The sequence below is a fragment of the Quercus lobata genome, chromosome 2, assembly GCF_001633185.2.
Source record: "Quercus lobata isolate SW786 chromosome 2, ValleyOak3.0 Primary Assembly, whole genome shotgun sequence".
Taxonomy (NCBI): domain Eukaryota; kingdom Viridiplantae; phylum Streptophyta; class Magnoliopsida; order Fagales; family Fagaceae; genus Quercus; species Quercus lobata.
In genome coordinates, this window is record NC_044905.1 from 2,660,090 (window position 1) to 2,677,455 (window position 17,366).

General features: G+C 34.0%; 1 protein-coding gene and 1 long non-coding RNA gene across 3 annotated transcripts; one reads left to right on the forward strand and one right to left on the reverse strand.

Annotated features, from left to right (window-relative positions):
• The first annotated feature begins 4,034 nt into the window (after positions 1-4,034).
• Positions 4,035-6,290, forward strand: LOC115963985. Its single transcript, XM_031083267.1, has 2 exons — positions 4,035-5,799; positions 6,000-6,290. The coding sequence occupies exons 1-2, from the start codon at positions 4,035-4,037 to the stop codon at positions 6,107-6,109; spliced, it is 1,875 nt and encodes a 624-aa protein (XP_030939127.1). The 3' UTR covers positions 6,110-6,290.
• Positions 6,291-7,151: 861 nt separating this feature from the next.
• Positions 7,152-15,881, reverse strand: LOC115973928. Of its 2 annotated transcripts, none has more exons than XR_004087830.1 (4): positions 15,602-15,881; positions 15,298-15,443; positions 13,588-13,679; positions 7,152-7,879 (listed from the first exon to the last, which is right to left on the reverse strand). It is a non-coding gene; the product is annotated as an uncharacterized LOC115973928 (long non-coding RNA). The 2 variants fall into 2 exon arrangements; XR_004087829.1 differs by having other exon boundaries at positions 13,606-13,679; positions 15,602-15,877.
• Positions 15,882-17,366: the final 1,485 nt, after the last annotated feature.

A 17,366-nucleotide genomic window follows, 5' to 3' on the forward strand; every position in this document is an offset into this window, starting at 1 on the left:
AAATCTGTTTAAATGTGTTTCACTTTTTGAAATACTTTACAAGAAGGAGTGCTTAGCAACTTGGAAGAATTCATTGGTCCTTACCACCACTTTGAGAGCAAGTGATAAGGTCAAGTTTGCATAATGCAAAAGTAACCTGTTTTCTAGGTAGTATTTGTAGACTTACCTTTCTTTTTTATAAAGTCTAATCTATAATCAAGAATTATGAAATAGTCAAAAGTTGGAACAGTATAGTTGAAACATTTGATCAACTTTCTCTAGTTTTGGTATTGCTGCAATTGTCTCTTAGTAGCTTTTCCCATTTAGTTTTTTCTTCTTGTTAACACGGAGCATATTTTGCACATTAATATGTAGATTTATTTATAATTAGCATTGCTCTTGATAGTGGCTTTACTTGAATCATCAATTATCCTTAATTCAATCAGGGTCTCACAGCTGATCAATTGTTTTACATATATGGACATGTTATATAGACACTTTGTACCAAAAAATACATAGATGCCATTCAGAACATTCATATATGTTTCTCTTTTGTGCTGAAAAATACATAAATTTCACTCAGATTAAGAATATTCCTATTTGTACACTTTTCTTAAGCTTGTAAACTTGTGAAGGCCACCGAACCTAAGCTTGGATTCTTTTCATTCATGCTAAGACAACAAGTCAAGTTAATGCATGAACTCTCTCCCACTTTTCTATCACAAAGTTGCTAAAATAATCCTATTCATGTGGTGTAGAGAAGAAAAATGCTTTCTTGTATGCTGCTTGTTGCTGTTTCCTTCACTCTTGCTGACTAATCTGTGAAATATAATAATTTGTTTTTATTTTTACAGAATAGCGTATGCTATTTATACTTAAAGATGTTTACTTCTTATACTAATAAAACATTTATGTTTTTAGCCAAGAGTCTTGTAACTCTCTGGTATTGTTGATTCTCTCAATGGAGAGTATCTGAGTCCAAACTTCCACTCCTCCACTTGTAAACAAAAGGAGGAAAAAAAAAAAAAGGCTCCAGAAATTAGAATCACTGTTCTACAACATGCTGGAGCCTAGGCCAATATTGTTGAGATAGCAGATTCTTCTTGGTATTTGGTATAACTATGCTAATCAATTGAATTTTCCTCGTACATGAATACTTTTAAAGGATACAAGGACTTTGTCTTTTGCTGGATAGAAGGATATAAGGAATTTAATCAAACTAAAGAAGCCTTTAATTAGCTTCATTGTTTGCTGTGTTCTGATAGCGTATCTAGTCTTCATCATTATAAGCTTAGAAACAGACAGCAATTTTCCACGCCAATTGTACTTAAAAGCAATAAAATACAACAATATGCATCCTAGTACAAGATATTCAAATAGGAGCTTAAACACCATAAAACATCAGGATAAAATACTATCAACATCAACAGGGCCAAATCCAATGGTTTTAGGGCATAGGGTTATTCTTTAATCCTAATTACCAGTACTCGACAAGGATTAAAACGTGTAAAAACCAGGTTTTCATGCTTTTATCTATATATAGGACATTATACGGTATAGCCGCTTCTTGAGACCTACACCAATTGTACTTATACTGATTTTTAATTTGTTTCTGGAATTGGATTCTAGGGTTCTTCCTTATGGTGCTTAATATTTATATGGGGTAAAAGTTGAAGCATGTTGAAGGGACCACATCTAGTTTCTGTAATTTAGAGAGACAATTTCCCATATCTAAGCTGTGGTCCCTCGCAACTTTCTGCAGCAAGCCCATATGTGCACAATAAATTTAAGATATAACATTATCATAACTTCAAAGTGGAAGAATCACAGGGAATTGTGGGCTATATAATTAATCTTTGACATATGACATCCACATCAGATCATCCTTATTCTATTTGAAAAAGAGTAATGTTTTCTTCTTTTTTTCTAATGTGAATATGAGTAATGCTACATTGGTAAAACTTAATTACATTTTCTTAAATCGAAGTACTTTAAGTTTTTTAATTAAATTTAATCATGTGATTCATTAGTCAATATGATTAATAACCAATGAACCACATAGTTAAATTTAAATATTCTTGAGGAATATATTATTGTTTTTGTCACATTGGTCAATACAACATGTGGTCATGAAATTCTATCTAAATTGTGTCCATGTTACAAAAGACTAACAAATGGATATGTTAATTTTTCAAATATAAAACAAAGAAAAATACTAAAGATATTACTATATAACCTTATAGACTGTTGTATATTTATTTGTATATTTATATTGTTCATGTGGTACTAATTATATTCATTGTCACTTTATAGTTCATAGTAAAAGTGATAGAACCTATAGCATTGCCCTTTGAAAATTACAGCTCATATATAAGAGTAATGAATAATATACCATGAAGTTACTGTTTAAATTAACAAAGCATTTGAACAGGTATAGGAGTAGCATGCAATAGAGCTGTTGACAAAGAAGCTTAAACGACAATCTAGAGTAGACAACATCATGACAATTGTACATAGATATCCGGAAGTTTTGTCCTCACATGAGTTCATATATTTGTAATTTTTAGGAGGTTCAAAGATTTTGCCTTGCTTACGTGATCCCTTTAAAAGACAAAGATGCACTTCAACAAGAGATATGATGTCCAGCGACGAGAATGAGAAAAAGTAGAAGCAGCAAAGTGCTAAAGTGATTGTTTAGAAAACAAATTTAAACTTAGTATAATGTAGAGGTCTAAACCCTAGCAAGCAAGTGAAAGGTGAGGACCACTTGCTTTCTGATGTGGGAATCACTTGCAAAGCAGAGAAAAGAATATAAATATTATAATAAAAATATTATAATTACAACCAATGCAAGAAAAAAAAAAAGACCATAAAAACGTAGAATTAAACCAGATAATATGAAAACAGTAAGTTTTAGATGGGCTTAATTATCTGTTTTTTCACTGTGTCCTGTGAAGCATTGAGCATTACATTATATATTCAGAGTGACTAGCTAATATCATCTTATCATTATGGAAGACATGAAAAATCTATCAGCTAGTGCTGGATATGCATGTTCAACTTTGCAGCTTAAAATGCAGCTTAAAGTACTTGGAAATTTGGAATGCAGAGTGAAACAATCAAACAAATTCTGTACTTTTTCTGCAGAACTGAATATATTAGTAAAAACTGCCAAATACTTAATTCATTAAAAGAAAAGAAAAGTGAATTAGCTAGATAGATTTCTTCTTTAAAATTTGATGCCCTCGTGACTATTGGTCTTTCATGATCAAGCACGTAAACAAATGCAGCAAAGTACAGTTTGAGTCAGAAGTAGCATAATTCACCCTTTCACTTCCTGGCAGCAATACAAAACTGTTAACCTAACCTTTTTTGAAAAAAAAATGGCGTAATTTCAAATATAGAAGTTGCTTCAGAAGTTTTAGACTAGAGAAATAGAGAATCTCACTTTTCTTAGGCAGCTAGCTGCAACTACAGTCTACACCAGTCAACCGGCCACTCCCACATCCACTTTCCAAAACTTTCTTTTTCTCATTATATATCCACAAATGGCTTACATAACTTCTGATTAGTACATAACAAAAGTGGTTCACGGGCGGATAAAGTAAAAATAATGTTAGTTCCAATCATATTAAACTATGTTAAGTGTTATAAAAAATGTTTTGTTACTAATATTACTTAAATGAGTGATGCTAGAGATACTACAAATTTTACTACATAAAATTTACAAATTAATGTATATATTAGGTGGTTGAAGCCTAATAAGTAATAATTACATTCATTGTTACATTAGCTTATAATTAAGTTTAATATAATAAAATTTATAATAACTTAAAAAATTTCCTAGAATCTCTTTATATAAGCCATTATATTAGGTGGTTGAAGCCTAATAAGTAATAATTGAGTTTATTATTCCTAGAATCTCTTTATATAAGCCATTTACCCTCAGCAAATACAAAACCCTAACACCAATTTTTGTCAGTTCCATGGATTCCCTTAAGAAAAAGAAGATCAACCCCTTCCCTACCTCCACCACCCAAACCACTATTGCCAACATGTGTAAGGAGGAGCAGACTTGCACTAATCCATCTTGTTTCTTTTGCACAATGAAAGAGCCAGAACCATCACTCAGGAGAGTTGCGATAGCAAACATTTTCAAGGAAATGCCTTTCACAGACCACCAAGACCAAGTTTTGGTGCTTAGTGGTCTGTGGCATGTGGCTATGACTCACCCTGATGACCCAGAGTTCCCCTCCCTCGGCATTTTCAAGTGCATGGCAAACTTAATCTACAAAGGTATCAATGATAGAAATTGGCTTCTCAAAGACCAAAACATTTATATACCTTATTATGCTGCTCATGTCATTGGTTCTTACACCATGAACAAGGTTGAGTTCACAGAAATAGCAGTCCAACAAGGTGTCATACCACCACTAATGGAGCTCTTAAGAGGAAAAATCAGCTGGGTTGAGCAAAGGGTTGCGATTAGAGCACTTGGCCACCTGGCTAGCTATGAGAAAACCTTTGAAGCTGTAGCAAAGTATGAAGAAGAAGTGATCAAGCTAGCTATGAAATTAGCTTGCACTTGCCTAGAAGTGGTGTATGTTAACTTTGTTGGGGTGAAGAATATAAATAAGAGAGTGAAGTATCATTGTGATTTGCTTACTAGAGGTATTGGAGATTCAGAAATGGAGGACAGGAAAGGTGAAGAATGGGCTAGTCAACTTCAGTGTTGGTGTCTATATCTCCTAAATTGCTTTGCTTGCAAAGAGAGGTCTTTGAGTCTCATTTGTAAGCAAGACTTTTTGGGAAAACTGTGTGGCATGTGGGGTGGATTGATGAATCATTCTTCACCAGCTTGGGTTGGACTTGTTAGAATATTGTGTTATAGTAAAGATGGAAGAAAATACATAGCTGAATCCAAAGAGATTATTGAGAATATCTGTAATCTTTCAAGATCTTCAGATGATTGGCAGTACATGGGCATAGATTGTCTACTATTACTTCTCAATGACCAAAATACCAGGTACAAAGTTTTTGAGATAATTGCTTTGTTTGTTATTGATTTGGTTGAACTTGGAAGCCTTGGAGATAGGCCAAACTTGGGTGAAACAATCACAAAAGCACTCCTTTTAGATTACAAACAAAGTAAAGTTAAGTTTAGAAACCAAAAAGTCCAAAAAGCTTTGCAAGATGTCTGGAATTTGAAAGTGGAGAGGAGGAAGAAAGAGAAACTAATGAGTGAAGAAAAACTTGAAGAGAAAAGGGTTTTAGTGTGTCTGATTAAACAAGAAGCAAACCATAGGTTTTGGTTAGGTGAAATAGAAGAAGCTTTAGCTAAGTACACTGAAGCATTAGACCTATGCCCATTAAAGTCAAGGAAAGAAAGAATGGTGCTATATAGTAATAGAGCTCAGTGTCATTTGCTACTTAGAGATCCAGATTGTGCTATTAGTGACTCAACTCGTGCTCTTTGCTTAGCCACTCCAGCCAATTCTCATAGTAAAAGTCTTTGGAGAAGATCACAAGCTTATGACATGAAAGGGTTAGCCAAAGAGAGCTTGATGGATTGCATAATGTTCATCAATGGTTGCATTAAGTCCGGCGTGACCAAGCGCGTGAAGATCCCATACTATGCCGCGCGTATGATCAGTAAACAGATGGATGCCACGTGGCTATTCACCGCTGCCCGGTCAAAGACAACAAGCAGTCAAGCTAGAAAAGTCAAAGAATCTGACGGTGACTATGAGTGCGACAATGACGAGCAACAGCGTGGTGAAATGATGGGGGTGATGATAGAGAACAAGGATTTCCTATCTGGTAAGTAAAAGTTTTTTTAAGTTTAATCATTCATATAAATATATAGTACAAAGTAAATTTGTGTGATTAATTTGAATTTCAAATAGGGTTTCCCACGTTTTACCTATTACATCATGGCGTGCCAAAAGTTTGTGTAACTTTTTAGCGTGTGATATGCAAACTGCAAAATGTCAATCACTTTTTGATGGTAACTTTAACAGGTTTGTCCACCATTATTGAGGAGCCTCTGCTCGTAAAAGAAGTGAATAGAAGAAAAGTGGAAAGGGCAAGAAGGAGATCAAAGAAAGCTGTTATAGCTCGGTCCATGTAGGTCCAGTGGGCCAAGTTGGAGCAAATATACGGCGTGTGTCATCAGATTCATCATATATATATGTAACATGTGATGGGCCTCATTTTGATAATATTTTTCTTCTTTTTTTTACCATTACCTGTATCCTAAATGCTTGTAAAAGACTGCGAAATTTTCAATCTGGGTCAATTAGTTTGATCCATGGTCGCACTTGGAAGCAATTTACAGGATGAGTATGGTATTTTTGAAGTAAATATGTGTATGTTTATTTATTTATGTAATTTTCTTTGCAACTGAGCATATTATTAGATAAATTTTTAGGATTAGGGTTTCTCAAGAACATTTCCTGAAGTTCTTTTTTGTCTTTTGATGTAATTTTAGGTCACAAACTAAGAGTTATAGTGTTATACATATTTGTGTGTGTCAATGTTTTTTTTTTTTTTTTTTTTTTTTTTTTGGGTTATAGGTTTTATCACTTTTGTGATTATGTTGGCTTTAATTGTAAACTGAGGGCATGAGCGGCTCAAATATTAGGCTATTTAAGCAATGACTTAACGCCTAAAGTAGAATATATTTTTTCTATTTATCTTATAATATTGCCCAAAAATAATAATAAAAAAAGTAAGACATCTCACTTTAAAAGGAAAAAAGAAAATATATTATATTACCCAATAAAATGTTTTGTGTAAAGGTTTTTAATTAAGGCCAAAAATTTAATAAAAAATATTTTAAAATATTATACTCATTTTTAATTTTCAACTTTTTATTAATACATTTTACTATATTTGTGTGTTTGTGGTAGTTTATGAGTGAAAAAAAATTTTAAATTTTTAATCTTCCAAAAATTTTACCATTTCTCTCTCTATCAAGATTAAAATTAGAAGTAGTAGTTTTCAAGATGGATTCATTATTGAAAGTCTTCTTTTTTTGAGAGAGACCAAACTCATCGGCAATTTATTGAATGACTGGAAAATCAGAAGAAACAAAACGATATATATTTAGTGGAACATCCTTTATTTAGACCAATACAAAAAAAAAAAAAAAAAAAAAAAAAAACCTTGCTCTCTGAGTTAAGGCCTGGGTCAAAGAGTTGCCCTGCCTCTGTGGCCCATGCCTCCTTACATAAGAGGACATGGTTTGTAACAAACCTGAAATGGACCTAATGTCTTTTACAATGTGTCCAACGCTGGTCAAAGAAAAATTTCCATTGTCAAGGGCCTTAATGATAACCTCCTAATCTCCTTCATACACAGATTGCTGAAAGCCCAACTCAAGCATAAACTGGACTGCCTTCCGCGCTGCCAAGGCTGAAGCGAGTTTGGTTATTATTTTCGATAATGCTACCATGACCTACCCCGCCTGGTTTCTGATTACCACCCCAATTCAGGCCAGATCAGATTCTGAAAACATAGCCCCATCGAAGTTTGTCTTCCACATCATGGAAGCTGTAGGTGGTTCCCATTTTACATCTCGCTGCCGTGGAACACGAACACCAGAGTTGTAGTGTTTCTGAAATTCAGTCATGAGTGAGGCAGCTGATTCCATAATCTTCCCAAGTGGCAAACTTTGTTCATTACACCTTATTTTATTTCTCTGACACCAGATTGACCATGCGACTGTAGCAAAGAGGTCCAGTTGTTTCGCCTGCCTTTCGACCAGCAACACCAAGTCCGAAAATGATGACAACGCTAGGTAATCTTTCCTTATTCATCCAAACACCGATTCCCAGACCGTATGAATATGTTGGCAAAACCATAAAGCATGTGTTGTATTTTCATGTCCACTTCCACACTGAAGACAAAAATTGCCAAGAGAGGGCAGTAGCCATTTAAAATATGATATTTATTTTGATACTAATTGTTTTGATATTTTTTTAATTAAAAATTTTAAAATACATTTTATAATTATATGAAAATTGTCAAATTAATGTACTAAATTTATATAAAAATGTTAGATTCATTTTCTAATTCATGTATTGCTTATAAAATATTAAGTAAAAATATACATATTACATTTGCGTATGACCCAAAAATGTGTTAAGATAGCCCTAGACTAGGCTCTTTGGATGGTGAAATTGAGCAAGGTATGAAAAGAATCTGTTTAAAGCTGAATTGGAGTATTTAATAAATAAAACACCTGTCTAGATTTTACAAGTATTTAAAATTTTTTATTTTTTATTTAAAATACTCTATGCATATGAAAAATGCCATTAATTAAAATATTATTGTATTTATAAAAAAATACTTACATTATTGTAAGTTTTATTTAGCTCAATTTGAAAACCTCTTACCTTCAAATAAGAGATTTGAAATTCAAATCTTATCTACATTAAAAACTAATTGATTTCTTCACCTAGCAATAAAAAGCAATAATTATGAACATTTGAAATTCTATCGTATTCATACAAAAGAAAGAAAGAAAAATGCATTGCCTAATTTATTTATGGAAAGTGGGGTTTCAAATCTAAAAAACGAGTATTCCCCAATCTTGAGGGGAGATAAGAAAAGAATAATGGCAACCCGCCCCAGACCCAACATGAGTCCTGGCCCGGTCTAACTCTAAACAATTGGCCTCCAAGCTGGGTTAAATTAAGTCCAGGCCAGGCTCTAGCTAGTTCTTGGGAAAGGTCTTGGGCTTGAAATTAGTCACGTTTATGGATGAGAATGTTATGATGCACAGTAATATCGTATACCTTAGCAATTATTAGTCCCTTCATCTCCAGATGGAGGGTGGGTTTTTTTTTTTTTTTTTTATTTAACAAAAATATACTTTTGATCCCTAAGTATAATTTCATTTTGATTCCTAAATTAATTTTGTGCCTACCTTAATCTTTGAAAATAGAAAATCATTTCTATTTTGGTCCCTATAGTCAACCCACTAACAAAAAAGTCTTATGTAGCAAACGAAATGCATTGTTAGCACACTAAATATTGACGTGACTAATAAAATAATATGGATAATTACAATAAACCCACATGTGGTATGGTATGTTTTTATTTTGCCTACTCATAGTTTAAAACTTTACACTTTGCCCACTTGAGATTACTTTCGCTAAGACTCTGTTATCCACATCCGTTAAAAAGAATGTTAAATATGTATTTTTGCTACATTTTTATGTCCCTCTCCTCCCAAAACATAAAACACATAAAAATTCAAGAGAAAACAAGATCAAAATATGCTATTGGTAAAAAATATTATGCAATTTCTTAGAACTTCAACTTGTATTTAAACTTACCATCTCAACCACAAACAAACTAATTATACATCTAAAAGCATGATAAAGTCGTATGAGAAATATTGGATAAAAATTAAAACTCCTAATCTAACTCAACATTGTTCAAATAAATCAAATCAAATCTCCTGCTCCTCATGTCCAAAAACTAGAAACTCAAAAAAGTTGAAAACCTAGAAAGGTTCAAACAACAAAAATTGAAACTCCTTATGTCCAAAAACTAGAAACCCATAAAAGTTTAAATAACAAGAATTGAAACTTCTCATGTCCAAAAACTGGAAACCCATAAAACTTCAAACAACAAAAATTGAAAACCCAAAAATATTCAAAAACTAGAAACCTAGAACTACCACTAGCACACCCACAATCCACAACCACTAACCCAAAAGTTCCCCGATTTACCCCAAATTTTTTTGAGCATGAGGTTGTTGATTTTACAACAACGATGATGACCTCGATGGAGCGACCGTTGAAGGATCGAGAGTTGTTGTTGGAGTGTAAGTAGAGGGATTTCTACGACGTTTTGGTGTGGCGTCGACTAAGTGAGAAGAGAAGCGATAGTGAGTCGAGTCGCAGTAGAGGAAAGATGGGCTTGTTGCAAAGAATCGATTGTGGGTTCGGAAGAAACTTAGTACAGCACCCACCAACCGCGATGATGACCTCAATTTCACGATGTAGAGACAATTTTAGTGTGTTACAAAAAAGAGAGATTTTTTATTTGATTTTAAGCATGAGAGATGGGAGAGATTTTTAGCGTGAGAGATGAGAGAGATTTTGAGTGTTTTACAGAGACATTTTGTGCTTGGATTATGGGGTTTAGTGTGCTACAATGATATTAAAAAAGGTCCCAATTTAGACTTTTTTTTTTAATGGTTCATCATAAACAATCGTATCTTCCTTGCATTCTTCCTTTTTTTGATTATTTTTCAAAGGAATTTTAGCAAAGGACCTGTAATTTACATAGAGACACAAAACCCCATAACCCAAGCTCTTTCAAAAAATTCAAACCCTAATTTTTTTATTTGTGTTATGTTATGGTGGTAAAATTTGTCTTTTAACGGAAAAACCAAAAGTTTGGTAACAAAGCCCTAACGGAAGTAACATCAAGTGGATAAAGTATAAAATTTTAAATCACGAGTAGGTAAAGTGAAAACGGGCCAAACCACAGGTGGGTTAATTGTAATTATCCCAAAATAATAACTTAATCATTCAAGTTAACACACGCACCAAGAGAAAGAGAGCAAGTCAAATTTGGAAAGAATGAAGAAAAAGAGAGATACAAACAAATTTCCCCCCGTTACCTAATTTTTAATTTAGGCTTCTTCAAATCACCCCCAAAGGCAATTCTTATCAGCTATCGAATAGGTATCCAGCTAAGCAATTGCAGTATCGCTTAAAATATTGATTCAAATTTCCCAAGTCATTTCCTTACTCCCTAAACCAATTTGTAAACCCATTTCCTTTGAAATTTATTCGTGAGAATCCACGTTCATTGTTGGACTTGCATATCATAGTTCATGCCCAACCATTAAATGATCAGTCATTTGAAGCACGAAAAATGTATTTAACTATTTATACTTTTCAAACAAGTGGAGCAATAGTTTGTATGAGATTAATGTTCTAAATCTTTTATCTATTTGACCTTCTACAAAAGAAACCCAAGAAGTTGAAACTAATGATCCAAGATCACTCTCGCCTATCCTCCGACTTAAAATTGGCCTAACTGGTAAGATATACCTTGAAGGTAGGTCTTGTGTTCATTTAGAGTCCTGTTTTATATTTCCTCAGTTGTCAATTCAATCTTAATAACCCATCCCGAGAAGTCTATTATTTTGATTTTTCCATATTCAACAAATCTAGACTCTTGGATGAACAATTTTTCCATATTCAACAAATCTAGACTCTTGGATGAACACTCATCCAAAAGTCTAGATTTGTTGAATATGGAAAAATTGTTCATCCAAGAGTCTAGATTTGTTGAATATAAAAAAATCAAAAATAATAAACTTCTCTCAAAGTGGGTTATCAACATTGAATTGACAACCGTGGAAATACAAACGAGACCCCAAATGAACACAAGACCTACAATTGGGGTATATCCCACCAAATAGACAAGTTTTAAGTTAGAGCATAGAGAAGAGCAGTCTTAAATCACTAATTTCAACTTTTTAGGTTCTTTTGTTGGAGGTCAAATAGATAGAAGATCCAAAATATCGATCTCACACAAATTATTGCTCCGCGTGTTTGAGAAGCATACATACATCTTCTATGCTTTAAATAACCGATTATCTAATGGTTGCTTATTAGCAATGATATGCAAGTCTGACCACGAACGTAAATTTTCACGAATAAATTGCAACTAATCTATGGAAATAAGTCTCCAAATTGGTTTAGAGAGTAAAGAAATTGCTTAGGAGAAATTCAAATCAATATTTTATGCAATATTGCGGTTACTGAACTGGATGGGTGTTCACTAGCTAATAAGGATTACTGACGAGTGATTTGGGTGAAACCTACATATATATTGTTAATATTATTTATGGGAAATGTTAACAAGCATTGCACAGTGCTTGTTAAGATTTCCCTTAATGGGTTGTATCAATAAAAAAAGACAAAAAGTTATTAAAAGAGTTGCCCAAAAAAATAAAAATAAAACTGCTAAAAAATTATCAAAATTTTTTTTGTAAAAAGTTAAAAAAATTCTACAAAAAGCTGCCAAAAATTATTGTTAACGGGCACCTTGCAATGCCTGTTAACACAACCCATTATTTATTATTTGAGTACAATACTTAATTAATGAAGAATATTAACAATATATACAATTATAGTATCACTGCATGCAACACAAGACAATACCTATTGTGCCCTAACAAAATCACATGAATGACAATATTCTAACAATTTTTGAGTTTTGATCCTTTTTATTACTTGGTTTTGGACTTTTACATGGGTAGTGAATGTTTGTCTTTGTTCGGAGTGGTATGTACATAGACTTGACAAAATTATTTTTATAAAAACAATCTTGTAAGTGCACGTATACAGTACTCCAAACAAAGATAAAATCCTCCTTAAATCACATAGAATTCCAAAAATCAAGTAGTAAAAGAGATTAAAACTCAAATATTAAAACATTGTCGTGCACGTGACAAATATTTTGTTAACATTATTTATTATTTGAGAACAGTACTCAATTAAAGAAGAGTGTTAACAATATATATGATGATTACAAAATCACAGCATGCAACTTTGGAAGTTCGTCAAATGAGTGTGTCTTTGTTTGAATGTGAGTGGGCTGGCGTGGAAGTGGTTATTGGGCCAAGTAGATTCGGATCAGGCTGTTGTTGGGTTCAAATTCAGTTTGCTGGCTCTAATTTGCACATGGATTGGGCTTTGTGGAATTATGTGAGCTGATGGGCTTGAGTCTAATAAAAAGAATCTTGAGTTGGTGCTGGGTTTAAAGGTTAGGCTGGCTGCAGTTTTTTTTTTTTTTTTAATGCGTGGGTTTGGGCATTTTTGTAGAGTGGGCTTATGAGGTTTCTAGTTTTAAATGGCAGCTGACCCAATGAGTCCAATCCGGCCTAAACACAAAACCCCAATCAAACCATCTTCTTATCTTATCCTTATATTTATTTTTATTTCAAAAGCCCAAATAACTATCAGATTATGCCTAAATGATGTACTCAGTTCGGTTTGGTCTGGTCGGTTTTGGAGAGGTTTTTTGCACCACGCCTATAAGGTACGGTTTCACCATATGCTTGACCGCACCTCACTTTTGAAAGGTAAGAATTGGTCTACACAAAATGCAGATAATCATAGCAGCTCGGTGCAATTCGTTCGGTTATATAGGCTGGACTTTTAAAAATTAAAATTCTAAGTTTTGGGCTTTTGGGCCCTCAAAAAAAATGTCATTTTGAGCCCATTTTGACTTCTTTATAAACTAAAATAGCATGATATAATAAACTAAAAATCACAACAGCATAATCAATCAATAGCATGATATAATAAACTAAAATCACAATAGTATAATCAATAAAAATAATGATCAACAAATAAATTTGTAATCTTTGAACCCTAGAAACAAAATCAAACAGTAAATAACATGAGTGAACCTTAAAAAAAAAAAACCTAAAAGCAAAATCAAGCACAAACATGAAAGTTCGACACAACGTGGTGAACTGAAAACAAAATAAAAAATAACCCTTAAACCAAAATCAAATAGCATAGAAAAAAAAAATCAAACATTAGTGAATTCAAAAAAAAATTATACATTAGTATGAGAAAATACCCAGGAGCCCTTTAAGGCTTTGACTTTGAGATTTAGTCCTTCACAAGGCTGAAGCTGAATCTCTTAAATTACCCCTGAAATTACAAGAAAATAACCCCAAAAAAAAAAAAACAAAAATAAGAATCAACAAGAAACATTCAGTAAACTCAAAATAAAACCAAAAAAATTAGGGGTTAGGGTTACCAAAGACAGAACTACATAGTGGCAGAGTCACGGTGGAGAACGGAGATGAGAAGGAGACTGACTGACTTAGGGATTAGGAATTCCGTGAGACCTTGAGAGTAAAGTCTTTCTTTGTGAGAAAGAGACTGAGAATCAGAGATTAGTCTTAAAGAGTGTGAGACTGAGCTTGTGTTCTTAAAGAGTAGAAGGTTAGGTCATAGGTGGGACTGGGAGCCTAAGATTGAGAATTTGAGAGGGAAAAACTACTGTTTGTTCGGCGGTATTAGGGTTTGGAAGAAAAATTATGGACTGAGAGCAAAAGAGGAGAAAAATAGTAAGGTGGGAGAATGACATTTTGAGATTGAGAAGGAAACTGGGAAACAATAGACTTTATTCGGCGGGATTAGGGTTTGGAAGAAAATGAAGGTGAGTAAGTGACTGAGGCACCGAGCTGAGTGATTGAGTGAGTTGAGTTTGAGAGCAAAAGTGCAACAAAGAAAGAAAGAGACAAGTAGAGTGTCAGACAACTCATCAGTCTCAGGGTACCGTGTATAGTGGGTACGTGTGTGGCTGAGAGTAAACCAGGAAAAAAAAAAATCTTACAAACTAACCAAATTCGGCATCTTTTTTTTTAATGCAAGGCAGCTTATACCAGATCTGATTGAGACTATTCAGACTTGAGGACTGACACACGGCAACGATATTATTTTTTTTTTTTTTTGACTTCGCACGCGGGTGAGAAACTGATTTTGGTACATTCGTTTAAATGTTTAAAATTTTTAAAGAATCTGCCCGTATTTTTATACATATTTTTACTTATACGTATTTCAAAAAATTTCAAGTAACAATTTTCAAGTTTCTCTACCTGAACCAAATAAGTCCAATCCGGCCTAAACACAAAACCCCAATCAACCCATCTTATCTTATCCATATATTTCTTTTTATTTCATAAACCCAAATAACTATCAGATTTTCTCAAAAAAAAAAAAATAAATAACTATCAGATTATGCCTAATCCCTCCAACCCGTGCCTTTTCTTCAATCTCTCTGTCTCTAAACCAAACCCATGGCTGGACCTTCAAAGCTCACCACAATTACTACGCGCCACCGTGAGCCACCATACGAGCTCCACCCTCTCACTCTCTCCCTTGTTTCTCTCAGCCCAGCCATGGCCGAGCCTATACGGCCAGCTCCAAGAGCTCGCCGCCACTCGTCACCACCACCTTCACGGTGGAGGTCTCCCTCTATTTCTTTTTGATTTTTCCTCTAACCATGGCCGAAAGTTCTTACCTTTATGCTGTATTTTGATTGATTTTTGTGATTGGGTTTGGAGTTTCGAAAGATGGGGTTTTTGGGATGGTTATTTGCAAATTCAAGGTTTGGTTGTAGTTGTTGATTTCAAATGGGTATTGCTATAGGTGTGAGTCTGTGGGTGGCCGTGTGTGTATGTCCTGTGTTCATGTATGAATGTGAATCTGAGCATGTGTAAACAAAATGTGTTCAAAACACAGGCATGTGAGCAAAACTTACAGTGCGGTTTTTGGGCAAATTTGCCACCGCACCATCGGGATCGGTTACCTCTCCACCACCTCCGTTCATCGTCAATAGAGATCGGTTCTCCGGCGTCCATCGGTGCGGTATTTGAGCACCGGTGCGGCTCGGTTTAGTCGGTCATTCTGAGACATACCCACAAATCAAAACTCATGTAACCACAGTGACAGATCAAAACCCATATAGTCATAGATCGAAAGCCACACTACAACCATAGATCAAAAACCCAAAGCCAGAGAGATCAAAAGTTGAAAACCACAAAGGAAGAAAGTAAGCTAAATACCTTAACAATTTATACCCAGTTACCCACAATGAAAAAGAGATGCTTTAGGTACATCCAAAGTCTCGATGGCAACCAAGATGCAACAGGTGGTGGCAACCAGATTTCTAGAGAGAGGTGGTGGCGGCTATGGTTTGGGTTTGGACTTTGGAAGAGAGAGTTAACCGTGAAAATATAAGAGTGTTTACTGCAAAAAAGGGAGCTGTGAAAATGTTTGATGTGCGTGGGGGGTTTGCCTCTGAACTAATGACCTAAAGACTAAAAAGCCCAAGCCCAACATTCATGTACCTGGGTGTTCATTAAATAGCATAAACCGTACAAACGGTAAAAATCGCATCAAAATTGTTCGCAAAATGGCATAACTGCACCACATCGCAAGTAGTAGCGCACCGTACCACACTGCATGGTGCAGTGTGATTTGCGATTTTATAATAAAAAAATCACACAAACTGTACCGCACCGCACCTTCTCTATATATTAATATATTTATTTATTTTTAATATTAAATATATTATTAATAGTTTAATAATCTTAGTTTTCAAAAAAAAAAGTTTAATAATCCTAACAAGTGTTGACTAGAACAACCAACACAAAATTAAAAAAATATATATATATATATATAAATAAAATAAAAAAATAAAAAAAACCAACCTAGCTCAATAATTTAAAACTTGGCCCAAAAAATGGGAAAAATTAGTTTTGGGCTGAGTAGGAAAAGCCTAAAATTTGAAAAATATACCGACTTCAAACCACATCTTATATTTAGTATCGCACATGTGACTGCAAAAATGAGGTGCGGTGCGGTTATGGTTTTGGCTAAACTCTAAACCGCACCACACCGCACCACACATATGACCGCAAAAACAAGGTGCGGTGCAATTATGGTTTTAGCTAAATCGTACCGTAAAGTGCAGTGCTAAAAATGGTCCAAAACCGCATCGCATCGCACCGCAAACACCCTTATGTAGAAGAAATTTAAGCAACAGCCCGTGAACCAAACTTACAATTAAAAAAAAAAAAAAAAAAAAAAAAGCCCATGCACAAAGTAATAAGTCAACCCATAAACATCAAAACCCTAGCCTTCAAAGTCCACGTACTCCACACCCTCATTCACATCTCTTTCGCAGCTCACCCTCACAATAAGCCCTATCTCATAAATAAAAATGAAATTTGCTATATTTGTAATATTTTTACAACAAATCATAGTTAGTTAGTTGTTATTGGTTCAAATTTAAATCTAACACTAAGATTACTTTTTTGCCCTAACAATAACAACCAGTAACAATCAGTAACACTAAGATTACTAGATAAATTTTTAGGATTAGCATCTCTCAATAACATTTCTTGAAGTTCTTTTTATGTCTTTTAATGTAATTTTAGGTCATAAACTAAGAGTTATAGTGTTATACATATTTGTGTGTGTGTCAATGTGATTTTTTATTTATATATTTGTTGTTGTTATAGGTTTCATCACTTTTGTGATTATGTTGGCTTTAGATTGAGGGCAGGAGCAACTCAAACATTAGGCTATTTAAGCAATGACTTAAAGCTTCTACATTGAAGAAGACCACCTAAAATAGTTGTAAGGACTGGATTTGGAGTGGACCCAATATAGGATTGGGTTTTAGCCCAAAAAGCCCAAACAATAAATTTGTAGAGCGTGGATGAAAGAACTAGATCTACTCTAAAAGAAAAACGATAAAATTTGCTAATTTAAGGCTATTAAACACAAGTAAGATAAAAAAGTCTATTCTCGGAGTGACCTGAG

Coding starts and splice junctions, on each gene's coding strand:
- LOC115963985 (XM_031083267.1), top strand. CDS start 4,035: ATGTGTAAGGAGGAGCAGACTTGCACTAATCCATCTTGTTTCTTTTGC. Junction 5,800..5,999: donor GAACAAGGATTTCCTATCTG/GTAAGTAAAAGT, acceptor TAACTTTAACAG/GTTTGTCCACCATTATTGAG.